General features: G+C 47.8%; 12 protein-coding genes and 1 non-coding gene; 6 read left to right on the top strand and 7 right to left on the bottom strand.

Moving 5' to 3' along the window:
* Positions 1 to 54: 54 nt before the first annotated feature.
* Positions 55 to 710, top strand: CNAG_02443 (NADH dehydrogenase). XM_012194764.1 has 3 exons: positions 55 to 186; positions 292 to 461; positions 615 to 710. The coding sequence occupies exons 1-3, from the start codon at positions 153 to 155 to the stop codon at positions 648 to 650; spliced, it is 240 nt and encodes a 79-aa protein (XP_012050154.1). The 5' UTR covers positions 55 to 152; the 3' UTR covers positions 651 to 710.
* CNAG_02444 (hypothetical protein) lies at positions 661 to 2,333 on the bottom strand. XM_012194765.1 has 8 exons: positions 2,252 to 2,333; positions 2,155 to 2,198; positions 1,916 to 2,090; positions 1,728 to 1,840; positions 1,561 to 1,672; positions 1,371 to 1,508; positions 1,046 to 1,316; positions 661 to 995 (listed from the first exon to the last, which is right to left on the bottom strand). The coding sequence occupies exons 1-8, from the start codon at positions 2,257 to 2,259 to the stop codon at positions 816 to 818; spliced, it is 1,041 nt and encodes a 346-aa protein (XP_012050155.1). The 5' UTR covers positions 2,260 to 2,333; the 3' UTR covers positions 661 to 815.
* A 71-nt stretch (positions 2,334 to 2,404) lies between these two features.
* Positions 2,405 to 4,811, bottom strand: CNAG_02445 (phosphoacetylglucosamine mutase). XM_012194766.1 has 6 exons: positions 4,485 to 4,811; positions 4,317 to 4,434; positions 3,875 to 4,264; positions 3,366 to 3,821; positions 2,793 to 3,318; positions 2,405 to 2,743 (listed from the first exon to the last, which is right to left on the bottom strand). Exons 1-6 carry the CDS (start codon positions 4,610 to 4,612, stop codon positions 2,691 to 2,693), a joined length of 1,671 nt encoding a protein of 556 aa, XP_012050156.1. The 5' UTR covers positions 4,613 to 4,811; the 3' UTR covers positions 2,405 to 2,690.
* A 37-nt stretch (positions 4,812 to 4,848) lies between these two features.
* Positions 4,849 to 6,054, bottom strand: CNAG_02446 (response regulator receiver protein). XM_012194767.1 has 6 exons: positions 5,832 to 6,054; positions 5,728 to 5,756; positions 5,496 to 5,670; positions 5,336 to 5,417; positions 5,167 to 5,268; positions 4,849 to 5,116 (listed from the first exon to the last, which is right to left on the bottom strand). Exons 1-6 carry the CDS (start codon positions 5,963 to 5,965, stop codon positions 5,075 to 5,077), a joined length of 564 nt encoding a protein of 187 aa, XP_012050157.1. The 5' UTR covers positions 5,966 to 6,054; the 3' UTR covers positions 4,849 to 5,074.
* A 107-nt stretch (positions 6,055 to 6,161) lies between these two features.
* On the top strand, positions 6,162 to 7,528 carry CNAG_02447 (hypothetical protein). XM_012194325.1 has 6 exons: positions 6,162 to 6,407; positions 6,494 to 6,523; positions 6,583 to 6,653; positions 6,720 to 6,760; positions 6,824 to 6,853; positions 6,918 to 7,528. The coding sequence occupies exons 1-6, from the start codon at positions 6,348 to 6,350 to the stop codon at positions 7,211 to 7,213; spliced, it is 528 nt and encodes a 175-aa protein (XP_012049715.1). The 5' UTR covers positions 6,162 to 6,347; the 3' UTR covers positions 7,214 to 7,528.
* On the bottom strand, positions 7,451 to 8,671 carry CNAG_12537. The gene is made up of 2 exons (XR_001045810.1): positions 8,103 to 8,671; positions 7,451 to 8,020 (listed from the first exon to the last, which is right to left on the bottom strand). It is a non-coding gene; the product is annotated as a hypothetical RNA (non-coding RNA).
* On the top strand, positions 7,782 to 8,508 carry CNAG_02448 (hypothetical protein; the record flags this gene model as incomplete). The annotated part of the gene is made up of 3 exons (XM_012194324.1): position 7,782; positions 7,836 to 8,337; positions 8,419 to 8,508. The coding sequence occupies exons 2-3, from the start codon at positions 7,861 to 7,863 to the stop codon at positions 8,506 to 8,508; spliced, it is 567 nt and encodes a 188-aa protein (XP_012049714.1). The 5' UTR covers position 7,782; positions 7,836 to 7,860.
* Positions 8,672 to 8,920: 249 nt separating the features above from the next.
* CNAG_02449 (long-chain fatty acid CoA ligase) lies at positions 8,921 to 12,471 on the top strand. Its single transcript, XM_012194323.1, has 15 exons — positions 8,921 to 9,009; positions 9,069 to 9,154; positions 9,260 to 9,510; positions 9,557 to 9,622; positions 9,673 to 9,793; positions 9,861 to 10,009; positions 10,065 to 10,138; positions 10,194 to 10,422; positions 10,473 to 10,613; positions 10,662 to 10,745; positions 10,803 to 10,933; positions 10,987 to 11,082; positions 11,134 to 11,165; positions 11,221 to 11,458; positions 11,517 to 12,471. The coding sequence occupies exons 1-15, from the start codon at positions 8,982 to 8,984 to the stop codon at positions 11,624 to 11,626; spliced, it is 1,836 nt and encodes a 611-aa protein (XP_012049713.1). The 5' UTR covers positions 8,921 to 8,981; the 3' UTR covers positions 11,627 to 12,471.
* On the bottom strand, positions 11,666 to 13,210 carry CNAG_07630 (U3 small nucleolar ribonucleoprotein IMP4). XM_012194851.1 has 5 exons: positions 12,974 to 13,210; positions 12,730 to 12,922; positions 12,499 to 12,608; positions 11,983 to 12,442; positions 11,666 to 11,930 (listed from the first exon to the last, which is right to left on the bottom strand). The coding sequence occupies exons 1-5, from the start codon at positions 12,974 to 12,976 to the stop codon at positions 11,830 to 11,832; spliced, it is 867 nt and encodes a 288-aa protein (XP_012050241.1). The 5' UTR covers positions 12,977 to 13,210; the 3' UTR covers positions 11,666 to 11,829.
* Positions 13,211 to 13,388: 178 nt separating this feature from the next.
* Positions 13,389 to 16,679, top strand: CNAG_07629 (endopolyphosphatase). The gene is made up of 10 exons (XM_012194850.1): positions 13,389 to 13,720; positions 13,783 to 14,005; positions 14,061 to 14,165; positions 14,218 to 14,406; positions 14,455 to 14,588; positions 14,649 to 14,801; positions 14,855 to 14,921; positions 14,977 to 15,276; positions 15,331 to 16,008; positions 16,065 to 16,679. The coding sequence occupies exons 1-10, from the start codon at positions 13,564 to 13,566 to the stop codon at positions 16,087 to 16,089; spliced, it is 2,031 nt and encodes a 676-aa protein (XP_012050240.1). The 5' UTR covers positions 13,389 to 13,563; the 3' UTR covers positions 16,090 to 16,679.
* Positions 16,148 to 17,662, bottom strand: CNAG_02452 (hypothetical protein). XM_012194768.1 has 2 exons: positions 17,501 to 17,662; positions 16,148 to 17,427 (listed from the first exon to the last, which is right to left on the bottom strand). The coding sequence occupies exons 1-2, from the start codon at positions 17,547 to 17,549 to the stop codon at positions 16,376 to 16,378; spliced, it is 1,101 nt and encodes a 366-aa protein (XP_012050158.1). The 5' UTR covers positions 17,550 to 17,662; the 3' UTR covers positions 16,148 to 16,375.
* A 360-nt stretch (positions 17,663 to 18,022) lies between these two features.
* Positions 18,023 to 24,270, top strand: CNAG_02453 (hypothetical protein). XM_012194322.1 has 31 exons: positions 18,023 to 18,472; positions 18,533 to 18,549; positions 18,619 to 18,716; positions 18,768 to 19,024; positions 19,074 to 19,380; positions 19,438 to 19,531; positions 19,586 to 19,689; positions 19,737 to 19,839; positions 19,893 to 20,066; positions 20,116 to 20,228; positions 20,299 to 20,391; positions 20,449 to 20,468; positions 20,533 to 20,739; positions 20,798 to 20,807; positions 20,875 to 21,091; positions 21,150 to 21,463; positions 21,522 to 21,821; positions 21,878 to 22,001; positions 22,058 to 22,326; positions 22,380 to 22,429; positions 22,487 to 22,588; positions 22,642 to 22,659; positions 22,716 to 22,803; positions 22,855 to 22,913; positions 22,969 to 23,215; positions 23,263 to 23,348; positions 23,407 to 23,570; positions 23,622 to 23,672; positions 23,730 to 23,802; positions 23,859 to 23,944; positions 23,991 to 24,270. The coding sequence occupies exons 1-31, from the start codon at positions 18,132 to 18,134 to the stop codon at positions 24,128 to 24,130; spliced, it is 4,326 nt and encodes a 1,441-aa protein (XP_012049712.1). The 5' UTR covers positions 18,023 to 18,131; the 3' UTR covers positions 24,131 to 24,270.
* The window catches only part of CNAG_02454 (H/ACA ribonucleoprotein complex non-core subunit NAF1), a 2,464-nt gene continuing 471 nt past the window's right edge, over positions 24,136 to 26,128 (bottom strand). The window contains exons 1-2 of the mRNA XM_012194769.1: positions 25,511 to 26,128; positions 24,136 to 25,457 (exon numbers count right to left, since the gene is read on the bottom strand). The exon at positions 25,511 to 26,128 is cut by the window's right edge and continues 471 nt beyond it. Of these exons, the coding sequence (XP_012050159.1) occupies positions 24,360 to 25,457; positions 25,511 to 26,128 (1,716 nt within the window). The 3' untranslated portion in view covers positions 24,136 to 24,359.

Here is a 26,128-nt window from a genome sequence, read left to right as displayed (position 1 = left end):
ATTTGATTCCGTTGTCACAAGATTGTCAGGCTCAGGCGTTGATTGGGTCTTTGCGACCGCATCTCTTCCCTCCATTTCCTCCGTTAAACACCCAAATCTCACTCCCTCGCACGTTAGTCCTACCCCCGCAGCCCACGAAGCAATCAGTCAACATGGCCACAACACCATCTATGGACGAATACCGGGGTACGCCTTCCTTGATCCATTGCGCGTACCAGTACTAACTTGGTCCCCCTTATCCTCTATGTATTACCTTCACCTTCACCTGATGTACGATAAAACTGCTATCAGAGCGTATCAAGTCCCGCGAAGAACACGTTAGGGAATCATGGATTAAGGCTATGGAGGCTCGTATAGTCCGAGACGAGCTCCAAAAGTGCTACCGAGGAGAGGGTGTTAACCAGTTGCAAAACTGCAAGGCGTTGGCGGAGAAGTACGCGGCGATGATCAGGGATAACAAGGTAGGTGAAGGAATCCATGTCTTTTGAGAAGGAGTAGGCATTTGAAAGGCTGGAACGCGATTTGGACGATATACGGGGATTGTGCGAGATGTCGTTGACAAAAGGCTATTGGGACCTGCCTGTTTGGATGATCACTGACTCTTTGTATCACAGGTGAAGGGCTACAAACAGGTTGATCCTGATATGTAGAGAGAGAAATAGAGACGGATACATGTATTTTTGCATTCCAGCATTCGAATTTTTCAGCTCTACAACTTGATTCTTATCGCCTATAGCCTTCCTTTACAACCAGATCCAGACTACACCAATAAAAAACCTCACTACTCTTACGTTAAACTAAATCTGGACTAGGAATCACTGAGGGAGCCTTAAGACCCCGCTAACATAACTGACGCTGCTGTCCTTTCCAGTCACACATCTACTGCTTTGCTCATACCTTACAAAAGTAAACTCGGGCTTAACCGGTTGATCTTTGTACACTAACTGGACGAGATTGAGGAGCACAGTAATAGGATTTCGACCGCAAATTGTATTCTAAAATGTCTGTCAGATGCTGAACTAAAACTGTTGATAGACAGACAAACCTTGGTCCTGTCCAAGTAACCATGCCACTTCTCAACAGCACCCTCTTCTCCAGGCTTTCGCAGAAGGTCCATACCTTCATGATCCATGTACTCGATGGACTTCCAGATAGGCACATCCGGATTGGAACTGGCGGAAGAAAACTTTTTGACAAGCTCAAGAGGCTGGGTGAGAGTGCTAGAAGTGACTGAAGTGGACGACTTGACGGGAGGCACGGGATTGGCCAGAGGAGGAACGTTTGGGTAGTATGGAGTGCATGAGAATCTGCTCCCCCTGATTAATCATTAGCCATCGATTCATGTGGATTGAACATGATGAATGACTTGCCAATGGCAGAAATCGCTGGAGATCACAAAGAAGGTCTCATCATCTTGCCAATATTTAGCAAGAGCTTCGCTGAGCTTTACACTTGTCGAAGCACTGGGGTGTCCGACGAGGATCGGAACAAGCTTGAGATCATCTCTCCTGAAACTTGATCAGATGGTCATAGTTCAGACAGTCCTTCAAGACAACCTACCCTTGGAAGATCAACCTAATATAGGGCAAATGCATCTCCAACGAATGTTCGTCCTCGTCAGTAGAGGATTTCATGTCAGAGAATATCCCCGTAGCGCGAAGCTCGTCGATTGCTATCCAACACATTAGCGGTCTGTATATTACATATCAAAATTGTAAAATAATCACTGTCTATATCAAGAGGAATATCCCCTAGAGGCGTCTCATACGCTTCAAACTTGGAAAGCGCTACCCCCGGCAAGTAGGCATGATGCGAAGGGCCCAATAAGAATACTCTCTTACTTTCGCGGCAAATGATCCCTTCCTATTAGCATCACGATGCTCTCACAGTCGGTTTCACAGTTTGAGTGACTTACATTTTCTCTGTAGGTACAGCGGCATAAGCCCACGCTGCGGCAGGTCCCGAATAGCTATATCCCGCATGCGGCGCAATGATCGCTTTAGCATTGCTTACGGGAGGGTCGTAATCTAATGTAGAGATAGGTTTGACTGCAGAAAGGTTCTGGCTAAGTTGGTTACGGAGCCCAGAGCCTAGCGTATGATATGTATTTGATTAATATGGCTGGACACGGATGTAGCGTAAGGGAGGACGTACGGGAAGAGGTGTACCAGCTGCCTGCGTGGGTGGCTTCGCGTACGCTGAATATTGTCGTTAGCCCTGTATTTAGAACTTCAGGAAGTTTGCAGCCTACCCAGACATGTTGTAGTGATATAGTGTGATGGCAGATGTGGAACTTATGGCCTGCAAGAATACATCATAATCATAGCAATCGCTAGCTCAGAGCGAGGCAGATACAAAGATGACGTCTGAGTAGCAACGCCCGGTGGAGGTTGACCGCGCCGGGCAGTATTATGAGCATGCACGCAGTTCGTATTATTGCTTCTCCGTCGGCAATCTAGAAACTCTTAAGCTGTTTTTACCATACGGGGTTTGAAATCTATCAGACACTATAGAACATATACATAGGAACTAATCGCGATCAATCACTATTGTGGCGTGTGCGAGCGTGCGTTCCGGAGCTGTATGGAGAGTGTCACCGCCAGTGGGGTATTGGTCACGAGTTGCTTCCTTTTCCTTCTCTTCTTTTAGCCCCTCGTATCCCAGTATCCATCCTCCCATAGGACACTAATCTAGACCATCCCACTAGCCTGTCGAACGAGGTCCGTGACGGTAGAAGCCAAAGCTATTGGCCCATCAGTATCTTGCAAGTTCAAATCAAGGCAGAAACCAACCATCAGTCTCGGGGCTTAACGCCGCCTCGGCATACACTCTCACACAATCCTCAGTACCACTAGGCCTCACAAATGACCTGCCCATCTCATACTTGCCCATCGCAGCCTCGATCTTTGCCTGCAAACCTTGAGGACTCTCCAATTTCCGCTCGGCATCCGTCGCGACAAAAATAGTTCGGTCAGGGACTTCCACTTTGACGAGTCTGTTGGGCAAATCTTCATACCCAGCATCCCATTCAACGGCCCCCCATCCTCGGTGCGCAAGAACAGTCTCCACAAGCAACATATCTGAAAGAGCGTCACCAACAGCTTGGTTGATGAGATCATACAAAGCTAAAAGGTGTTTAACCGCGTTGGCAGTATCGGGTGAGGAGGGCTGGAAAGATTGAAGTGTGGTGATGGTCGAAGGAGAGAAAAGAACAGTGCCATGTCCGTTGGCTTCAAAGTAGACACCAATGTCGAAACGTTGAGCGGCATGGTGGAGGTGCTTGACACCGGTGGAGACACATGTGACAGGGATGTTTCGCTAAAGGAGTGTCAGGCTAAATCAAGGGCATAGAGAGATTGACTTACGCTAGTAAGGTACTTTGTAGAGCTTCCGTTGGCATAAGCCGTTTGAACAACACCAACAGTAAGCTCATTATCTTCACCCAACTTGGCTTTCTTGACCAAATCTCCCAAAAACATTGCCACCATCACGGCAATCTTGTCACCATCCAACAATCTGAAGGTCCCTTTGTGCTCATCAAGGTAATAATAAACGATCCTATCGGCGTCACCGTCGAAAGAGCAAGCTCGAGTGCCGGGTTTACTCAAAAAGCCGGCCTTCTGAACAGAAGGAGGAAGAGCTTGCCGGGTCTTGACGAAGTCGGCGCCGCACTGGTGGTTGAGAGCGCCAGGAGTAGTGGTATCAGTGTTGATGGGGTTAATTGTGAAGATATCGCCAATGTACTTTTCTAATTGAATGAGTGCTTGGGCACCGACACCGTTGGCACAGTCAACGTAGAGAGGTGAAAGCGTCTTATTGCCCTGTTTTGATACGTTAGCAGATACAGGCTTCACAAAGGCGGGCTTTGACTCACAATGAGCGTCTTGAAAGCATTAGACATCTTCTCCATGTATCCTTCAATAGAGGGCTTGCCATATGCTTCACCTTTGGCATTTGTCGCCTTCACAACATAATGTAAAATGGGAGTAGTGGTCACTCCTATGTCCGAAATCTTGACTCCCTCTCCAAACGCCTTCAAACCCTCTTCTAAAGCCGCAACAAGCTCCGATCCAGACGGACGAGTGTCCCTGGCGTACACGACAGATGCTGGTTGGGAAAGGTCCACGCGCAAGTGGGTAACCAAGGTGGTAAAGGTAGAAAGAAGAGATTCGGTAGAGGGACAATTGGCGAGTGCTGTAGCGTGGGCTTCCCAAGTGGCGTCGAGCATTTCACCGGATGGGTCCACGAGCTTAACACCGTTGTCCTACGTCCCTCGCATCAGGCTTTTTTTCATTTGCAATTTCAAGCGGACCTACAGGTTCAGGATTGTGAGATGCAGTGACCATGACGCCGACGGTAGCCCCTTCGAGCCGTTTTGACCTGAGAACAGCAAGAAGGGCAACTCGCAACACGACTGAAGGAAGCTTGGTAGCGCTGGGTTGCATGAGCATTGAGTAGTGCATGGTGGCGAACGACGAGCTCACAGAGTCCTAAATCCAGCGGTTCCGTATGTATAGTTGACATCCTCTGGCTTGGGATACTTGCCTGCGGCCTTTGTGATTGCCTCCATGAGCAGGGCATGGTTGTGAGCAGCATGCTGGGGGCTGGACATGGTGAGGAAAGTGATGAGATGGAGGTGGGAAGAGAAAGATGGACGGTGGGTTATATAGCAGCAGCAGGCCGGTTAGTCTGCGGGTGTTCTGCAAAAAGGAATTGCTCGTGTTCCAGGTGGAGGGCTGAGGCAAAGCAGAAATCAACACAACAACGGCGGGCGCGCACGGCAAAACATCCAAGCACATGACAGCGGCGTCATCATCTATCACTTCAGGGTTTCGCCCACAGACGGAAGGCGGACTATGCCGCTCTATATCCCCCGCGGTGACCGCGGTGCTTGAATATAGGGGATGAAGACGTATCTGAATGGCCATGTTTATCATCTGAAAGCAAAACTATCTGTAACTGTGGCTAGGGGACGGCCTTGTCGATTATGCATATACCTCTTGCTTCAGAGCCTATCGATTTGGCCGATCATATTTAACAATTTTGTAGATTCATTTCTTATGAGTGCTGCAAGTCACTTTTCAGAAGAGATGTGGCCTGGGGGAACCTGTCCTTCCTACGGGATGGAATAAGATCTTAGTCGGGAAAAAGCAGGAGAGGTCTTACGTTTACATCTACTCCGTCTTTAAACCACCTTTCCTCATCTGCGATCTTGACAGTATTCCCGCTCATCTGCCGGCTTTTCATCCGCCCATCTTCTGCGAAAACCTGCCGCAGCGTTAACGCTTGTCATAAACCGTTTGGAGTGTAAAGACACCATTTTGAAAGGACCCACCCAATGTTCGAGACCGTATGTCCTGTACCATTGACTGGAGGGATCATCCGTCTCCGAATACTCGTACCAGAATTCGACAGCACTACTCCAAAGCGTCACGGAATCCATTAGCTATAGTGTACAACCACCACGTCCCCTATACATCTTCGCACATACGTACATTTTATTCCCGTCAAAAGCAAAAAGCTCCTTGCGCAATCTGTAGTTTCTTTCTTTTTCCCATTTCCTTGTCAGAAAGTTTTCGATCGCAGCGGTGCCCGAAAAGAATTCATCCCGATTGCGCCAGACCGAAGTTGGAGTATAGGCTGGGGATATAAGAGAGGGGTTTTTGGTATCTAGCGGCAAGCGGTCAGTAAGATAATCAGGATCGTAGGAGTGTATGTTGGACAAACTCCATTTATCTTGGGCTACCTTCACTTTCCTGCATGTTTGGTATGTTTGTCAGTCACATCAGTTGATGCAAAATGAGGAACTTGGGTAAGTTGACACAACTGACTTGTACGCCGTCTCGGCGTTGAAGGGTGGTAAAGGCGGTACTTCTGCAGCCTTACTGGCCAAACCTCTTACGCTCCTCAATGCAAATGGCTTGTACAGAACGCTAGAGGAGTATGTGAGGGCTCGAAGAGGCATGATGGACGTTATGTTCAGGAATGAGCGTGCAAATTACGGACAGATAGATTAAGTTGTAAGCATGCACACCAGACGATTTACGAATGATATGGTCAATAAATATCATCATTTATGGCGTATACTAGTCAACCAGAATGCTTCCTTAAATGACCAATTTGGTCCCGTCTTTTGGATGACATCTGCTGATACATATTAGGGCGTGCCTCCTCCTTCGGATGCCTTACTTACGTACGTACGGCGTCGGATCGGCGTCTTTGGTACTTCGCCCCTCATTGTCATTTCTTATTTCCATCTTGCACCCAACCTACAAAAAGGGCGTACTACTTAGCCTCACGATTTTCATCCAAATTGAAGAGGGAAAAGAGGCAAAGGCGCACCAAAAATGGCCCAATCAGCATCATCCGCGGAAAAGTCGAGGCGCGAAGCTCAAGCACAACGAGCGGTCAGTTGCTACATCAGGCTTTTGCAGAGCTTGCTGCTAGTGCCAAAGTCACGAGAGGTAAGAAGAGCTAACTTATGCAACTTTAGTATGAGATACAATTGGCCGGTGGCTTACAGGTGCGCCTAACGACTGGTTGTGCTGCACGATCGCAATGGATACTGATAGTGACTCGGAGGGTGCATTGAGATGGACAGTGTACGGTGCTGTCGCTTGTCTCATCGGACACTACACCTGGCCTACATTTAGGTGAGTTACCCCCACCGGCATGTTTCGATATCACACAGAGGCGCTGAGCTAGACCTTTATCTTAAGGCGGCAGACATTGGGCCTGAAAGCGTTCATAACGAGTTCAGGTGCATTGGAATCTTCCACAATGGCCTGCCATTCTACAGAACACTAACATGTCTTTTTTACAGCAACCATTTGTGGTCTAGTGATTGGCGCAGGTCCGTTTGGGAGCTTCACATGCGCTTTCCGAATTTACCTGCAATATGCTGATTTGTCCCTTAGACAATCATCTCCTCAAACACGAGCATGGTTTCCGCGAAGCGGAGAATGAGATACGGCGCAAAGCCCGTAATTCTCTTGCTCTCGAAGGGAAGATTGCAAGCGAATCCGAGATCCGCAAATGGAGGGAAAAGTATGAGAAAGAGATGTCTCAGGCCAAAGAGAAGGAAACGGAGCTGCTAGGCTTAGGATCGGAATCTGCGAGTGTTGATCAAGGAGCCAACAAGGAGGGAGCGGTGTTACAGGCACTGCAGAGTGAGGGCCAGCTGCTTTCCTCTTTGAAAGAGAAGAAGGCATGACGATCGAGGATCACCATGAAGAAGGGTTCTCGGCTATTCCTCAGCATGATTCTTGGGACACATTCGACTCCAACCTCCTCTCCAATAAAAGATTCAATCACATTCAATTTTAGCTGGAGCTTTCCAAATAAAAACTTACTAACCGAACCAGGTTTTGTAATGTTACCTGATATTGCCGAATGAGGGTCGCGAAAGGAACGCAAAGGAAGGATTTCAAATCCAGTCGAGGCTGGTAGGATCCGAGATACTTAGAGAGGCTTCGTTCGGTAGTATCTGATTGCATTGAATAAGGGAAGTGCAATATCACACTAGACGAAATGGTGCTTGTGAGGGTTCCAGATATAGCTTTCGATGGCCGCTTAAAGGAGGAAGGAAGTTGGTGAACTGGTCATCGGCGACTTCTACTAGAGGTTAAAAGGGAGCTTTTTTCTGGTGTTTGTATATAAGCCGACCTCGTAAAGGGCCATAACAACAAGAATAAGAGTGGAAAACCGAGAATCATCAACCATCACCTATCCGCCAATACCAAAAGGACTGAAAAAAAAATGTCTTCCCAGAGAAACACAGAGGTGGGTACCAGCGGAATGTCTGATGCCCAGCTATCAACACCTTCTTCCTCCAGCACATACATACGTTCGCATCGTCAAATGTCAAAAGGCGCCTCTTTAATGCTTAAATTCTGGTCTGCCGATCGCCCTCAATCAATTTTCCATAGTTTGCTGACCGATCCAGCCATGGACTCACAGGTCAGATCAGTGATCAGCGACTCTACTTCTGCGACGCAGGTTAATGCTTGGGCCCAAGAAGCTATCAGTGCATTGCCAGAGGAGCAACAGAGCCAAATGATCAGCGGGTTGAGCCAGATGGCGGAGGGTATAAAAGGCCTTACCGACGGGTCATTGCAAGACGAATTTAACCAGTTTATGGCTTCGACTTTGACCGATCCAGAGATGATGAGCCTTATGACATCGATGACCCGGGGGCAGTCTCTCCCTTCATTGCAAGAATCAATTGATTATTTCAACCTCGGGAGAAGCTTGAATGATCTCAACCGTGCTTTGGCTACTGGAAGAGACTCGGGGTGGGTAAACGGCGGACATCGGCCAGAACGAACGATTTCAACAGTGAGTTACCGCCAGCACATGATGGTATGCTTGGGATAGCGTGCACTGACATCAACTGATGCCGAATGGTTACTATTTCAGGATGCGATCATGTCAAGAGGCACAACTCTCTCTGATGGAGGAGAAAACTTGGACCTCACCCAGCCTCCTAATACGGGAGGTCCAAAGTGAAGTTAAGCAACAAAGAACCTACTAATAATCATCAGGGAAAAGAGGATATGTACGCATGTGATCGGTAAATTATTGTCTTTGGCAATACTCGTAATACTACTAGTACTATCAGTTTTCGCCTGCCACCTCACGTTAGCGTAATGGGAGAGATAGTCCACTTTCGCTCTTTTTCTTATATGCATGTCCACGTGGGTAATGTTATACATATCATGTGTACTCTCGGATATGCTGTTGCGTTGTTGCATGGAGCCTTAAATGCGGCCTTGAGCGAATGCACGGCCGCGGGAGTGTCTTCTCAGCGGCCGCCCGAGGAAACGGAGTCGCGCGCGACGAAGAATCCATCGGGTGTGCCTGGCTCTTTATATCCGGGAGTCGAAATGTTGACATGCAACGAACGTACGTCTATACCATAGGTAGTTCAGAAACTCTTACACTGTACGCATTGCCATCCCATAGCGTATGGAAAGCAAGCCATGGAAAAGCAGCTCAGTATTGCAGAGTGTACGCCGTTAACCCCTCAAAGAAGCACTCGAAGACCCCAAGCTGACAGTAATGTTCAGGTGACCGCATCTTGACAGGTCCTGGCTCTCCGATGGAGACCGAGGAGAAGGTGATCTTTGGTAGACGTCTGACTGTATGGAAGCATGTGAGTGAGGTTCTTTTGTCATTCACGTTGCGCGTGTCTGGCGATACTGCTTCTGCAATGGTGACACGTCGATATTTCTTGGCATTAATCAGTTCTTAAAAACAGCTGCCCCCAACGTTTCGAGACTTCCTGATCTTCAACCTTCAAAAGTATTCGCAGAAAGAGTTCATATCATCGCCTCTACCTCTGAGGGAGCCTTTCAAATCATCCAAGTCTCTTACTGACAAAGCCGATCCAAGAGAACGCCTGACTTTTGGTGATGTTTTGGACCGTTCGCTGAAATTGGCAGCATGGATGCGCAGTCGAGGGATAAAAGTGGGGGATAGGGTAGTAATTGGGGGTAAAAATTGCACTGGGTAAGCTCAAGCATTCGTCTGAATTACGCTTATTGCTCGTCTAAAGCTGGATCGTGTCGTTTATCGCTGTCCATCTGATCGGTGCGGTCACTGTGTGTTTGAATTGCTGGGTGTAAGTTTTAAGTCTCAAAGCAAGGATAACTGACTTCACCTCTTTTACAGTCCCAGAGAGCAAATGGTCTACTCAATAAAGATGGTCGAACCGAGCATGGTACTTCTGGACGAAGAGCGCGCAGAGATCCTCGGCCCATTCACCCACGTCAAGGAGAGTGGCCTTCCTCCTGTGAGTTTGAGCCACAGCACCTAAACTTTTGACAGGATGGATCAAATAGAAACTGACCCAACTTTAGATGTTCTGCTGGGAAGAATCAGGACATTTACCTTCGGTTGTGGAGATCTACAGCACCCCCAACAATCAAGGGACAAAGGAGGTTTTGGATGGCGTGGGTCTCGCTGGACTTGGACCCGAAAGCGACGCTGTCATTTTCTATTCCTCTGGGTGAGTATACTCAACGCCTTCGATTGCCAACGCTTATGTCTTTTGTTCTATTCAGGACGAGTGGCTTCCCGAAAGCTGTTTTGAGTACTCAGCGGATGGCCTTATCCAACGCCATCTCCGGCATGGTCGGTATGTACAGGTCCCATCTCAACACCACCTGACTGGTCTGACCACATCACCATAGCCACGGCTCGAGCACTCCTTCGCGCCGGCCTTCCCCTCCCTCAACCGCCCAAGCCGACTGATCCTCAACGAGTCGTTCTCCTTTCAGTCCCCCTTTTCCACGTTACTGGTTGTCTCTCCTGGCTTCTCCGTGCAATCACTAATGGTTCGAAGTTTGTCACCTCTCGAAAGTGGGATGTCAAAGAAGCTGTGAGGCTGATTGTTGAGGAAGGAGTTCATACCGTGGGAGGGTAAGCTTGAAGCCATTTAACCAGAGTGTCATAAGCTGACTACGCACCAGGGTACCGGCTATTGCCAGTCAGATTTTACAGTCGCCTGACCTACCAGATAACATTGCCCTCGACAGCATCTTTTATGGTGGAGCGCCCCCTAGCAAACATATGGCCAATGAAGTGAGGAAACGATGGCCCAAGGCAGCTGTGTAAGTCGACCTTTGGATTCCTGGACATGGATGCTGACCATTTTCTAGTATCCAAGGATACGGTTTGACAGAGACAAATGCCGTTGCTTGCGCCGTCTCTGGCGCCGATTATCTTTCACGTCCTGACAGCACGTATGTCCCCTTTTTTTGCAATTAATCTTAACAAGCTAATGAAGATATTGTTCACAGTGGCCCTCCTGTACCCATCTGCGAAATCCGCATTGTAAACCCCGATACTCGAAAACCATTATCCACGGGCCAGCAAGGGCTTATTCTGATCAAAGGCGCTCAGGTTATGAAGTGTTATTACGGGAATGAGCGTAAGTTTGGGATAATTTCAGAGGGCTTGTCGTTAAACTGTTGTATTGTGTAGAGGCCACGAGGCAAGCAATTGATGAGGAGGGTTGGTTTGATACAGGTGATGCTGGATATCTGGATGAAGATGGGTTCTTGTTCATCAAAGATCGCTGTAAGCATGTACTTTCACGAGCAAGAAGATCAATGCTAACATCCACATCAGTGAAGGATCTCATTATTCGCGGCGGTGAGAACGTGAGTACAGCATTGGCATTCGAATAGGAATTCGCTGATGATTCAAATCCCCCAGATCGCATCAATGGATGTGGAAAACGCCCTTACCTCTCATCCGCATATTGACGAAGTCGCAGCAATCGCCCTTCCACATCCGATCCTTGGCGAGGTTGTGGGTGCAGTAGTCACGCTCCGTGAATCTGCAAAGGCAAGAGGGGTAAAGGTGACGGAAGAAAGTATCTTGGGACATGTCAGAAGCAAATTGCCGAAACATGCTATGCCTGCCATGGTGATAATCTGGGAAGGGGGTCTGCGTGAGTGCATAATCCAGGTGGAGCATAAAGGTAACAGAGCTGATGATATCTCCAATAGCGAAGAACGTGAACGGTAAAACCATGAAGAAGGAAATCAAAAGTGTAGCTGTCAAAGAATGGGAACGACGGCAGAGTGTGAACAATAGAGGAGCGAAAGCGAAGCTTTAATCTCTTTTGGATCTACAATTACCATATCTTCTTGGGTGTTCGGAAAGTAGGATGCGACCTTCTTACTTGTTTTATCACAAAAGTACTCTAGAAGGAAAGTGCATCACCGAATCAAATGGTTTGAAATTATACAACAGATAAGGCTTGAAACTGCCCTGAAACACGTCTCTTTCTGCCCAACGACCACGAAATCAACGGAACATTTAGAATTGGTTGCGTTTCTTCGCTGTACGCAAGTAAGGTCGAAGGAGCCACTCAACATCTGCCTCGGTTTGATCGACGGTGCCTTGACGAATTTCGAAGGCTGCAAATCAATCAGCTTATCGCCTCAAAATGGACTTCAAGGCAGGACTCACGCTTAGCTTCAAATCGAGGACCAACCTCTGCAAGCTGAACATCCTTGTGACCAGTGTTGGCAAATACATGGTGTCTGAAAGAAATGAAGTCATTTTCGTTCTTGAAAGTCATCACCCTCTTCGCATCGTCCTTGGGCACCGGGAACAGCGCCTTCAAGATTCCAGTCACTCTCTCACCCAACTTTGTAGAGAAGCCATCAAAGATCAGATGAGGGTACTGCTCTGACACTGTACTTGAGTTGGAACTGACATCATGTCGAAGGGTGACGTTATGAAGCGTCATGGAGAGAGTAGGGCCATGAGGGAGATGGGAGACAATGAGGGCGTCGGGGACACCACGATGTTCATGGACGACGACGAGGTCTGTTACGCCTTGAGCATTACATGCGGAGACGAGGTCTTTGATGACAGTGTTACCTCTGTTGAGACGGTAAGAGTTGGGGAAAACGAGTCGAAGTTCCTAAGGCACTTTTAGCAAGTACACATAAAAGCAGCTGAGACATTGCGAGAGCTTACTTTGGAGAATTGGAGAAGACGAGAAGAGGGGGAACGAGAGGTCGTTATGACAATTTTAGGGTCGTACGTGCCGACTTTTGCATATTCGTCGTCGATATGAGATCGAGGATCTGCAATACCATCGTTATCAGCACCGTCAATCAAAATTATGATTCGAGACAGCCTCAAATCTTCACAACGTCCTTGGCCATCTTCTATACTACGAGGCCCGTTTCGACACACTTCACTCACCCTGCTGTGCCTCATCAAGCACTAAATCCTTCCCTCCAAGCTCTCTCACTTCATTCCGCAATTCTGTAGGGAGAGGTTTCCCCTGAGCCAACAAGTCCTTGATTTTCTGTTTCCGTTCGTAGATCGCTCTCTCCTGAGACTCTTGGGATTTCTTGAAGATATATTCTCTCCGTTCTCTGGTTTGTCGTCGGAGCTGTTATTCCAGAGTGTAAGTACCGAATTGTCAGTCAAACTGTAGACATACCATTGTGGATGTTAAGCAGCCCAAGGAGGACTGAGACAAGATTCAATGAAAAAGTTGTATCGGACACTTTGGCGATTGGCCGTTGGGCGTTTACGGGTTGCTTGCAGAGGATTGCAGTGGACGAGAGAAAAAGGATATGAGAAGGGGGGTGAAGGGGATATATAATTCCACTGATTGGCTGATGCCGGCGGATATACGTACTTCTATACCTTCTTTTCGGCCACTATGAGATTTTTGTGGAGTACAAAATTCACATCCGCTATGGCTGGAAGTGTGGAGGTAATGGCTCGTGCCTACTTGGGTAATCATTGCATGGCGCCTAACGCAAAACCTCAAATTAGCAAGCCTTTCAGTATAGTTCGGGATCTGTTCCTGGTAGCTGATATGACGTTTTGCGGTCTTTTCGATTGTACGTTTTGTCGCTGCCGCTCGAGTGTAAAAATAATACATCCATCGACGATCCCACCCTGGCGTGTTCATCGGCTGCCGAATTACTCACGCGACTGTCCATACTCTCCCCGCACTCCTCTTCATCCATCTCGCAGCAGGTCTTCTCATACCTAGAGCTTCTGCCTCGACCCTTAACCGCAATGCGTTCTCGACTCCTCGCAAGTCTTTTCACGTTGGCTCTCTCCGTCGCCAGCTCAGAAGCAGCGATATCATCAACTGGGCAGATGCCCCTGAATGGATCATTTCCTCAATTAGATTATTCTGAGCTACAAAATGTCAGGATAAACAAAAAGCGACGTGAGTTTATTTCACTCTCGAAAACCTTCTGCCTTGCTCATACACGTTCTTCACCTTCTCAGCTTTGAAAGGACGGTTCCTGCACATTACAGATATCCATCCTGATCCCCACTACAAGGCAGGGTCCACTTTTGAGTCTGGGTGCCATAGGAAACCTACGAAGGATGGGAAGAGTAAAGGCAAGGTAACTGAGAATGAGAGAAGCAATGAGGATCTGGATGACAAAGAGTTGGACACCTTGATAAAAAATGAAGATCTTGCTGGGAAATGGGGAACAGCAGTCTCGTAAGCGGTTATAGCTTGTTCTCTATGCCTCAAAAATTGCTGACGGATACTTTAGAGATTGCGATTGTCCCATGTCACTGGTCAACATTACATTCGATTGGTTAAAAGAAGAGTGGGCCAACGAGATTGACTTTGTGGTATGGACAGGAGACAACGCAAGGTCCGTGAATTCCCATCAGCAGATAACTTTATGGCTGAATAATAGTTTCCAGGCATGACATTGATCGAAAAATACCTAGAACGCCCAGGGAAATTTTTGATTTGAATCGTATGATTGTTGATAGAATGCTGGACACCTTTGGACGCGATATGCCCATTGTTCCTAGTATTGGTAATAATGACATCTACCCCCACAATGTTCTTGCCGCCGGACCAAATCGTATTACCGAAGAGTTTTTACGGTGAGTGTTATTATGCCTCGAGTCGAATTTTGAACTTACTCGGGGTAGCATCTGGAAACATTTTATCCCGTCTGAGGCCGCCCATGTTTTTGAACGAGGAGCATATTTCTCTGTTGAAGTTATCCCTGATAGATTAGCGGTGATCTCTCTTAACACTTTATTCTGGTACGATTCCAACACTCGTATGTCCCCTAATTCTGTGGTTGAGATTTAGTCTTGTTGTGCTGACTTAATTTTTCCAGTCGTTGATGGATGCAGAGGTCATTCAAACGACCCCGGCGCTCTCGAGATGGACTGGTTAGAGGTACAATTGGATAACTTCCGACAGCGGGGAATGCAAGTGTGGTTGACCGGACATGTACCACCTCATATGAGCCATTATTATGACAACTGCTGTGCGTAATCTTAATCGCTTTATTCGCGGCCTCACTAATAATTTGCCTAACAGACTTGAGGTATGGCGATCTGGCTTTAAGATATCAAGACACTATTGTCGGACATCTGTTCGGCCATATGTGCGTCTATCGCATTCACGACAGGTTGTTGAGCTAACCTTTATTTGTGTGACAGGAACATTGACCACTTCTTCTTCATTGATGTCGATGAGCTGGAAGCCACCTCCGAACTCACCTCTATCTCTTCAAATACTACCCTTCCCGACCTTCCCCTCCTCGGGCCCCATCTTCCTAGACCGGGCCCTGGCAAATATACCACCTTTGGTCGCTCCGGTGCTCGAAACTTGGAGGAAGAACTTCGTAAAGATTTTGGCGAGATGCCTGGTCCTAGGATATTGAAGTTGAAGGACTATGCGGTTATGAATGTTGCGCCCAGTGTGATCCCAACTTATTATCCTGGTATCCGAATTTTTTCGTGAGTGTCTTCTGTTGAAGGTAAAGATATCCAACCGCTAATAGATTTTTTCAGGTACAATATCTCGGATGAGGAGAGCTCCTCTGACGAGGGCCGCGATTACCAAGGGGCAGATAAGTTGCTGGATGATGAAGATGGTGAAGATGAACTGGAAGAGCTAGAGCTTCCATTGGACAATGACTTCTTTGGTGGTCTAGATGAGCGAGAAAAAGAGGATATTGAGATTCTGAAACGCGGTGGTGGCCACCGGCATGGCGTACCGAAAGGCGATTGCTCTCTCCCATCAAACGAAGATAAACCTCACTGCGCCTTCAAGCGGAAACCGCGGCACTACTCTAAACGATCTCCATCCCGGACCAATCGGGCTCTAAGCCCTTTGGGGTACACGCAGTTTTATTTGCCAAGCATGATGAAGCAGAAGAAGAAACCGGAGTGGGAAGTCGAGTATACGACGTATAAAGTAAAGACGCTTGTTCCTTCATCGCCCGAAAACACAACACAACCACTTCCTGTCCCGCTTCATCTCTTACCTCGCTACGACCCTTCCATTTTTAGTAAGCCGAAGAATAAGACGGAAGAGAAAGAGGTGGCAAAGAAGAGGGCCAAATTTTACAAGGCAGTGAAAGCGGTGACCCCGTATAGAATGAAAGATCTCACGATAGGGAGCTGGGTGAAGCTCGCGAGGATGCTGGTGTTAGAGAAAAAGAGGTGGAAAAAGTTTGCCGAACTCATGTGAGTTTTTTTAGATGCCGATGATGTCGATCAAAGTACTGATGTGTAATCAAAAGGCTCGTGTCAACGGAAACGGATTAGAAGCTGGAATCTTGATTTATCTTTAAAAAGGAGTGATCATCGCGATCAACCAACTGATATTGTTGTAATTATTGCATGATTAAAAACAATGAAATAAATTATATTTCTAACTCAACGAATACTGCCACAACACTTTATATACAACAATTGTAAGTGAAACTCAACGCATACTGCAACAACGCTACTTTATATACAATACCCCCATCCACTTTAGTACACACAAAATGCCTGAACTTTCTGTGGGATGGTATGTGAGATGATCATTCTATTGGAACCGCAAATTCACTCAGATAGTTTGCGGGCGCCATTGCGTTACCCAGTTATCCCAGATGATCAAGAACGTCTTGACCAACCTCCTTCGACATCTGAAACAGCTTATCCAGCGTGCAATGTCGTTTCTGATAGCCTTTTTGACTTTCTCATCAATTTTTTCCCTTTTAAGGATTCCGAAAGCCCTCTCTGCTGCTACTGCTCTCAACCGCCCGAAATTACCTTCGAACGTTTCATAAGGGATGCACATAGGGGTGCCATATTTTCCCTTTTGGCACCTGGACCCAAAATCTTCGTTCTTATCGTACATTGGAAACGCACAGGCCCAAGCCATTTTGAGACCGGGATATGACTCCATCTTCATTGTGTGTAGCTTTCGTAGCCTCCACAGATAAGACGGTGCGCTCTTATACAAGATAGAAACCACTGGAGGTGGCATATCCGAGATATGGTATTTTAACGTCTCCGTTGACGTCTCCTTGGCAAGCGTCTCGTTCTCGGAGAGCGCTGCTATCAGGTAACGGTGCCAAGGATCGCTGGGAAGTATCATGCCCATGTACGCTATAAACTCGAAGATATCGTAAGCGTCTGCGAGCTGGACGGCGGGAGCCAGGTATTGGAAAACCTTATCAAGGGGCCATCGGTCGTTGAACGTTTGAGGATCAAGAACTGCAGACATTGGTAAATTTTGGGCGGTAGAAGGGAAAGGATCGACTGCGAGAGTCATGCTCTCAATGACGCCAAGGGTGTCAAGGACTAAGTGCAGACCCCACGACACCGCTGAAGGCAATTCTCTTCTCTCAGCCTGACACTCCTCCTTTTCTTCGTCTTCCGTCGGGTTCGACTTTCCCTCCTCAATAATCCCCTTTTTGAGAGATTCATAACCTTCGAGGAATCCGCAATGACGGGTGATAAATGCGAGGGAAACGTAGAATCCGACGTTATCTTCAGTGATGAGAAGAATGTCGTCAGGGTGTTTACGAGGATAAAGAGGGTGGACAACTTTGGGTACTTTCTTTGCGTGTGTAGGATTGATATGGTTGGCAATGGGTAGTAAATGGCCGTCGCCTTTCAGAGAGATATATAAGTTATGAGCTTGCCACTGAGGAAAAGCGGAAGCGGGAAGGACATTTCTGCTTACCTGCGGCATCTCTAATGTCAGGAGGCAATGGAAGTTCTAAATCAGACATAATTATGCACTGTCCCTTGGATTATACGACATTGATAGTAAATGACGGATTGGGTTTAGGACAATCAGCAAAGCAGAGACAATTTCGCGATGATCCTATGATGATAATCAGACATGTATGAACAGATGCGTGCTTCATTTCATTCATTCTTAGGTGGAGGCGCAACGGCATCAAACATCAGAACCAGATTTCTCATTCTAATCTTGTATTACGTAAACAAACTTAACAATCGTCAATAATAAACAAATAGACTTTTGCCCATGAAGACCGAGGTGTTGATGTATGCATACATAGGGTTTCCGATTGTGTATCTGACCTGATGCATGATATCTACATGCATGCGGCGTGCACGTTGTTATTGGCCGTAAACATGGTAGCCAAAGAAAGATGATGTGTAATGGGGCTCCGACTGCAAACGCGGTGGTCGAGGAAATGAAAGGATGGGATGCAAGAAGCGTGAATCATTCTCCTTCAGTGCTTGTCTGGGATCTTGGCACAAATCCTTTATCATCGCTTCACCTAGTCTTCTACACCGGTACATAACTCCGATTTGCACGGACTTTACGGATACATATACTCACTATGCCCACCTCACCTGCCCTCTCGCCTAAAAGCAATCCCTCTTCGTCCTCCCTCCCTCCTACTGACAGTATGCCCACAGTCTACTCGCCACCCAGCTCCCACCATTTCCCCCCTCCCAGACACTCTCCTCTCTCACAAACATTCTCTTCAGACCGGCAGTCCCACTCCCGTCGAGTCTCTCTAGCAACTCCTGATATCTCAGGTGCCAGACCTTCCTCCTGTATGAGCAGTCGAGTGAATGATCAAGTACAGAAAAGCAAAGGTCTCGGTTTGCAGGATAGGCTCAGGAAGGAAGTCGACGGCGTAGTAAAAAGGCGATCAGGCGGAGTTCTTGGAAGAGGGTGAGCCGTCACATGATCATCAACAGTCAATCCAGGAGGTTTGCTGATTACATGCAATAGCTACATTCTCAAAACAGGTCAGCAAGTTCTCAATCACAAGGCTCAAGGAGCAAAAGGATTATTATATGATACTGATGATATTTCAGATCACTTCCCTACAGGGCGAGCTATGGATTTGGATTTAAATATCCAAGGTGCACCTAACTTTCGTGCTCCCGACGAAGAAAGCCTCAATGTGTTTGGTGTATGCCTGCTTCGCCTATTGTGTCATGCCCCATTACTAACGTTATCACAGGTGGCTCAGCCAACCTCGACAGGCTTAAAGTCTATTCTTACCCTCCTTGGTTGTCAGCCAGCATTCCTTCGTAAACCCAACCGAAGGGGCTCAGCTGCTGCCAACACCCCTCCTCTCTCTCTCGGAGAAAGACGACTTTCTAGAACAGAATCGCCTATTCGTTCCACAAACCTGGAAAGGTTCAACTCTGTCGACGAAAGGGAACCTCAGGGAAAGGCCATCTGGTTTAGTACTCGAGAAGAAACTTTAGTCTATTGGTATGCCATTTTCCTCGGCGGTAGTTTACTCGAAACTAACACTCTATAGCAATGGTCGACCTTACGTCCTCCGTGACGCATCGACTCCGTACCAGACACTCGCTCTCTCTGATCGCGCATCCAACCTCGAAGACATTGAACGTCGTCTGAAGCTCGATATCCTTGACGAAGCCCGCAAATATGGTGGAATGATCCTCACTCATGACGAAATCACGGGAGGAACTATCATTCCCACCTGGGTGAGCGTAGACGAGGAGAGTATACAGACACCCAAGGAGGTGTGGGATGATATGAAAAGGCAAGGTTGGAGAGTCGATTACTGGAGGATACCGATCGCGCCGGATACCCCTATCGAGGTATGTTCCTTTGAGGCGGTACAATCTGGGATATAATCTCATACTGATCTGCCATAGCATAACTATCTTGACGCTTATGTATCAGTCTTGAAGAATGCAGATCCGCAAACCACGGCTTTGGTCTTCAATTGTGGTATGGGTGTTGTGCGAAGTACGTTACAGTTACTGTTTCGCGTTGTTATGACATTGGCTAACAATGAAACAGCCACCTTTGCCATGTGTGCGGCCATGCTTGTCAGACGAAAACAACTCTTGCTTATGGGTCTTGAAGACCCCTTCGCCTCTGTTACGTCCTCTGGGTTCAGTACAGTACGTATAATGGTTGAGTTAATGTTCGGAACTAACGCGATGGATAGCCTTCCTCCATGATGCCTCAGGCGGCACAATTCAAGACGCAGGCTATGCTACAGCAGGCTTTGAATAAGAGCCTTCTGAAAGTCACTCGAATTTTAAACCGAAGTACGTTATCGTCCTTGTCCTTGAGAGATCCTGAAGGCTCATGTTTCCAATAGATCTTCCCTCCAAGCACCCGTCAACCGCCATCGACCTCCTTACCACTCAGCCGACACTTCTTGACCAGCTCTGCAGGGCTCACATGGGCAGCTATCAAATTGTTCTTTCTCTTCTGTCCAGTCTTGATCAAGGCAAGCCGATGAAGCAACTTGTTGATGCTGTCATCGATTCTTGTGAGTTTGCGTTACGCTGACGTTAGACATGACTGACGGGACCATATAGGTGACGCGGTTATTAATCTACGAGAGAACGTGATGGAAGAGCGTATCAAATATAGTGTCGCCGCTATGGAGGATAAAAAGAGGCAAAGCCATCTTGAAAAGGCTCTTCGTTCAGTGCGTATCCCTTCTTCTCTCCAATTAGGTCGATTTAAGCAGTGCCGAGCTAATCAAAGGATATGCATAGCTCGAACAATACTTTGACTTGATTGTCTTTGCCGCTTATGTGGATGAAGAGGATGCAGGAACAACAGGAGTGTCATTCTCAACCTTTTTGAAAGTGAGTAATGGTTATCTGATTCATGAGCGTATGGCTAATCGTCCGGTTCACCTTTAGAGCCGACCTGAGATCTGGAAGTAAGCTTCAATTAGTTATATGACCATTTCTTCCCTTAAGCTACAGATACTAACAAATCCTCAGCCAAATTAAAGTCCTTCGTCGAAGCGGTGGTAACCGACTCTTCGCCTTTGCACCTGTCAATGATCTCAGTATCATCTCCCGCTGTTCAGAAATGGATGATAGACTTGATATCCACCGAGAAGTCGATCTCCAAGGTGGAAAGGTATTGGGCGATGAATGGGCGGAGCATGTGGTAACGAATAGAAATGGTATCATGTTGAGAGCAAAGTAGGTTCTCCCTTTGGTTTCATGTTAAAGATGGATGCTAATAGATGTCTATTTAAAGCACATTGCTGGTGAGCTACAAAAAGCCTTTCCAAGCAAAGAGACACATGGCCTACAAGTCTGACAATGACATTACAGAAATCCGATCTTTGGCTGACCGAATCTGCTTCCTCTAACGAAGGTGTTCGTGGTGCCATTGGTTTCAGACAGATTAAAGGTTCCACAATCTACGCTACTGGACAGCCTACTCAAGACGCAATCTCCACCATCCTCTCCACTGTTCATGAGAGATGGCCCAACATTGAGAGTGTTATCTGGGTTTGCTTGCGAGAGGAACCTCTGGTCATGATCAACGGTTGGTCACTTTCCCTTTTTTTTTTCAAGCTAAAAATTGACGCATGTATTGTGAGCAGGGTCTCCTTATTGTCTCCGACGGGATAGCATTGCCCTACGAAACATGCGAGACTATTCTGGTGTCTCTTCTTCACGTCTCGAGATGCTTGAGCAACGTCTCAAGAGCGATGTGATCACTGAGATCGAACAGTTCCAGGGCCGAGTACTTCTCCACACTGAGACAGCAGACGGACAGGTAATGCCTGTGTGGGAGATTGCTGATAAGCAGGACGTAGCCTCGTTGCGAGAAGTTATGGATGACGCGGCTGCGACGAGCAAGGATGTTTATCTCAATTTTGTCAGGATTCCTGTGACTTCCGAGTCTTCTCCTGATGTACGTTTGAAATCGAGATTTTTGGAGTGAACCAAAGAGACTGATGCAGCGGTGTCAGTTCCACGACATTACTGAGCTTCTCAACCTCTGTATGCGAAGCAATCTCTCGTCTTCTGCCATCATCCTCAATGACCAGCTCGGTCGAGGTCGAAGCAGTACTACAGCCGTCATCGTCTTTCTCATCCAACGCTGGCTCAAGGAAGGCCGTAACCAGAAAACGCAAAATCCGAGGACGCCATCGAGAAGTAGGCCACCAATGTTGAGAAAGTCGACCACAGCCAGTGGGTCGGCAAGGACAAGCTGGCAAATCATCAACTCGTGTTTGCGAGTGATCAGAAATGGATTGGATGTCAAGCAGGTATGTCTGATTCTAGTTGTTATAATAATTATTGGTGCTGATCGGGAAGGATGTAGGTCGTGGATGAAGCTATTGATGCTACAGCTACTCAATTCAATGTTCGAAAGGCCATCGAAGACCTTTATGTGGAGGCACAAGAAGCTACTGAGCCTGATCGGAAACGAAAGCTAACTGAATTAGGTACGTGGCCTATTCAGTGTCAATGATCAGCCAGTGCTGATAGGTATGTCTTATAGGTCTTCACCACTTGAAGCGATATTACCACCTTTTGCTCTTCGCTGCTTATCTTGATGACCGAGCACCAGAAGAGGAAGACCCTTACTCTTTCGAATCTTTCGTAAAACACCGCCCGGTCTTCAAGACTCTGGAGAAAGAGTTGGAAGCCGGCGGTCTCGAGAGTCTAGCGCCTATTGAAAAGATGGAACCTGCAGATGGTATGGCTCTTCCTGATGAGGTTACCCAGGTTGTTGCCAACCGATCGGGGGCTATCCTCTCGGCGCAAACCGTGAGACTTTTGTCATAGGTCAGTCTTTGTGACTGCTAATCATATCAATCTAGATCCTTAAGTCCGACTTCTTCTCTGGTTTGCAAAAACAGAGTTTGCCCGAGTGCGTATATGTTGATCGATGCGGTGTCTTGAGCGTGTACTAACATTCGTGTTACAGGCGTGTCGAAGGCGCTGCTAACTATCGACGGCTCCCTCTTATCTGCGAGCCACACCATGAGGAAGACAGTCATGTTTCGCCTCATTATGTTTACGGTACTGGGTAGGTTATTTTAAATTAATCCTCGTACAATCTTTGACTAAATGATCCCATAGAATGCCCTCGTGCGAGGGGTAAATCATCTACCATTTTGCTCAGACTTGGATAGGCTCGACTGACGAATTTATAGTTTGCGAAATGCTCTCAAGAAGATGGATGCCGGTCCTGATGGATCCAGGAGAGTTGTTTGGACCTCATTGAGAGAGGAGCCTGTCCTGGTGAGTGTTTTAATATCAGTCGAAAGGCTTGTTATTCTGACGAGGCTACAGTATATAAACTCCCGACCACATGTTCTGCGTTTGGTTGACAAACCTCTAACTAACGTCGAGTGAGTCTGACCTCCGCTGTCTGATGTCTGCTGGATCGCTGAAACCCGAGCGTAGGACAACCGGCGTCACGGCTGCCGTCGTTGAACGTATGGAAGTTGCCATGAAGCAGGACGTGTTAAAAGAACTGCGACAATCCGAAGGCCGCCTTTTACTTCACGATGAAGTGGAGACAAAGCCAGGATGTTATGAGATCATCCCAATCTGGGAGACATGTCAGGAAAGCGACATCTTGACCCCTAGGGAGCTCTATGAGAGTGTCATTAGCGAAGGCTACAAGGTCGACTATATGCGAGTCGCAATTGTAAGTTATCCGGCGTTCACAGCCGAGCTGATGTGTTGTTTATGTAGACCGACGAGCAAGCACCACTGCCCGTCACCTTCCAGGTGGTTGTAGACCGAGTAGCTGAAGGACTGAAACAGGGAACTGACTTTGTGTAAGTGAAGAGCCTGCCTACTCACCCGCCTGTGGTAGAACTGATCTCATTGTTACAGCTTCAATTGTCAAATGGGAAGAGGAAGGACGACCACTGGTATGACCGTTGCTTCTCTGATTGCGACTATTGCCTCCAATGATTCGCCATTCGACGGCGGGTTCCTTAGTGACGAGGAAGAGGACGAAGAAGAGGCTGTGGCCGAAGCAACCCAATACCTCAATGGTGAGTAGCAGCTATTGAATCATGAGCTAGGCTGACATGAGATTGTGTCAGGCGAGTACAAGACCATCTTGCAACTGGTTACGGTCATGAGCCACGGAAAAGGTTCGTCAGGCATCGAGCCAAGGCGTCCTTGGTCAAGGAGCTAATCAAACGTCGTAGAGGCCAAGCGGATCACAGACCGTGCCATCAACCTGATGGAAGGGGTGCAGAATTTGAGGAAAGCAGTATATGAGTAAGTTTAATTACCTGTTCGATATACTGCAATTGCAGAGACTGAGAGCACCGCAGCTTTAAACTTCAAGTCGACGCGGCCGAACCAGGATCAGCGAAGCACAAGACGCAGACAACAAGGGCTATCAACTACCTATATCGATGTAAGTCATCTCATTCATCTATCGGGCCATTGCTCATCTTCCGTAGATGGTGCTCTCGTGGTTCTCGCCAATTTCTTGCTGGAGATGAAAGAGGAGGGAATCCCACTGGAGAAGACTGACTTCCCTGCTTGGCTTGACAAGCATCGGGAGATTAGGACAGCCTTGAGTCGCTCGACACTGGAATAAGATGACAAAAGTGGATGATGATTGTGCATAGATGCGGATATCTGGATATAATTATACAAACGACATTAATATCATTTTGGAATCAATTGATGTACTGCCATTGAGCCATAGACATGTATACATATTTTTGAAAGTCCGTGAGAGTTCATCATCCCGCCATCAAGATCACTCTTCCAAATTGTATCTAATATCCGGGTTGCGCCTGTCCTTGCTCTTGTCCTTGATGATTCTATTGCCCCTGCTGCTGCCCATACCCATATGGCGTCCCCTGCCCTCCTTGCTGTCGTGCTTGCACCTGCGCCATCCCCACCATCATCTGATACTGGGCAGCAAATCGAGGGTTGATCGCAACGCCGCCCTGCTGTCCTTGGGGTTGCATAGCGTACATAGGACTGGCCCCGCCATACTGTCCTTGCGGATACGGGGAATACATTCCCTGTTGTTGTTGAAGTTGAAGAGCGTACATCCCTGGGACATCTTGTTGGCCTCGAGGGGTATACGTATGCGCAGTTGCCCCCATGCCTGCAGAGGGCTGATGAGGCTCGTATGGTGCATGCTGAGCAGAAGCATTTTGAGGTTGCTGAGGATAGGATTGCGTCATCGGAGGGTAAGACTGGCCATAAGCAGGGTAGGCAGGCACGAACTGTTGCTGGGGCTGCCATTGATTAGAAAATGATTGGTCCTGCAATGGCCGAGGGGGCAGAGGGTACGAGGAGCGTCCCCCGCGGCCACGTCCCCTATCCCTGCCTTGATTTCCCCTCCCTCGACCACCTCCTCTACCGCCGCCAGCTCTTCCCCCTGTAGATTGACCAGATAAATCATCCAGATCACCATAAGACACTGGCATTGGCCTCCCACGCCCGCTGGCAGTTGAACCGGCGTCTGATCCAACCTCCCAACGGTTATCATCCCCGCCACCGTACAAGCTTCCTGTTTCAGACATTGTCTCGTCATTAGGTTGATGATCCCAGTGTTGGCGAGAGGGCAAGGATGTACGACCGCCCCGAGGGGTTCCGCTAACGCTTGACTGCCTGTTGCCTTTTTTCTTCTGTTTCCTCTCCCGTTTAGCGGCTGCTTCCGCTTCATCATCGGACCACTCCATCTCCTCCTCGGCTACTTCTTCGTCGTAAATATTGGATGCGTCTGTACCCTTGTAGCGAGGATCCCGAACAGCAATCATGTTGACGAATGATCGATAGGAGGGGTTAAAGGGATAAAAGAGACGTGTACCGGTAGCAAGGGATCCAGGCGTAGGGTATGGGAAAGGTGGCGGAGGAAGTCGAACAGTATAAAAGGGAGATGTTAGTGGGCCAAAAGTCTCGTAGACCTATAAGAATATGTCAGTCAAGCCCCGGCACCTCTTTGGTTGTTTGTACTTACAGTACCCATGACGCGGCCATCTTCCCAGCATAAAATACTTCCTTCCTCAAGCCAGCCATCGTCAAAGTCTCCTGGACGCGATTGCATCGCGCGAACCACAACAGTACCAGCAGAAGTAAACGTTGGTTCTGCCTTGGAAACTTTCTTTGCTGGCCCCTCGGCGGCACAAGTAACCTGCTCAGTCTCAGCTTCCGCATATTTGTTGTTTGTCTGCTGCTCGGCAACCACACCGGTTGAATCCTCAATAGACTCCGGCTGAGGATCAATCGCCAACTCCTTTTCGACCTCCTTTGCCTCGCTTTCCTCGACACCAGACAATGATCCTTCATCTGTCTTTTTTTCGACATTTACAACTCCCTTTTTTCCACCTTCCTCCCTCCCCTTTTCCAACCATGCCTCCAACCTCTTCTCGGGCATCCAACTCACAACATCTCCTGCCAGACTCAGCCTCTCTCCTTCAGGAAGCTTGATCATAGGAGGCTGTTGAACAACAGGTAACGGCACCTCATTGCGCGAAAGAACGGGTCCAGGATCAGCAGGACCAATATCTTCATCATCTTCCATGAATTCAAATCCCGTTTTGTCGAGACTGAAGTTGTAGTCCTCAGAGTCATCGGA

Source organism: Cryptococcus neoformans, chromosome 6 (genome assembly GCF_000149245.1).
Source record: "Cryptococcus neoformans var. grubii H99 chromosome 6, complete sequence".
Classification (NCBI taxonomy): domain Eukaryota; kingdom Fungi; phylum Basidiomycota; class Tremellomycetes; order Tremellales; family Cryptococcaceae; genus Cryptococcus; species Cryptococcus neoformans.
The sequence above is the reverse complement of the archived record's forward strand: the minus strand, read 5'-3'. Positions and strand labels throughout refer to the sequence as shown.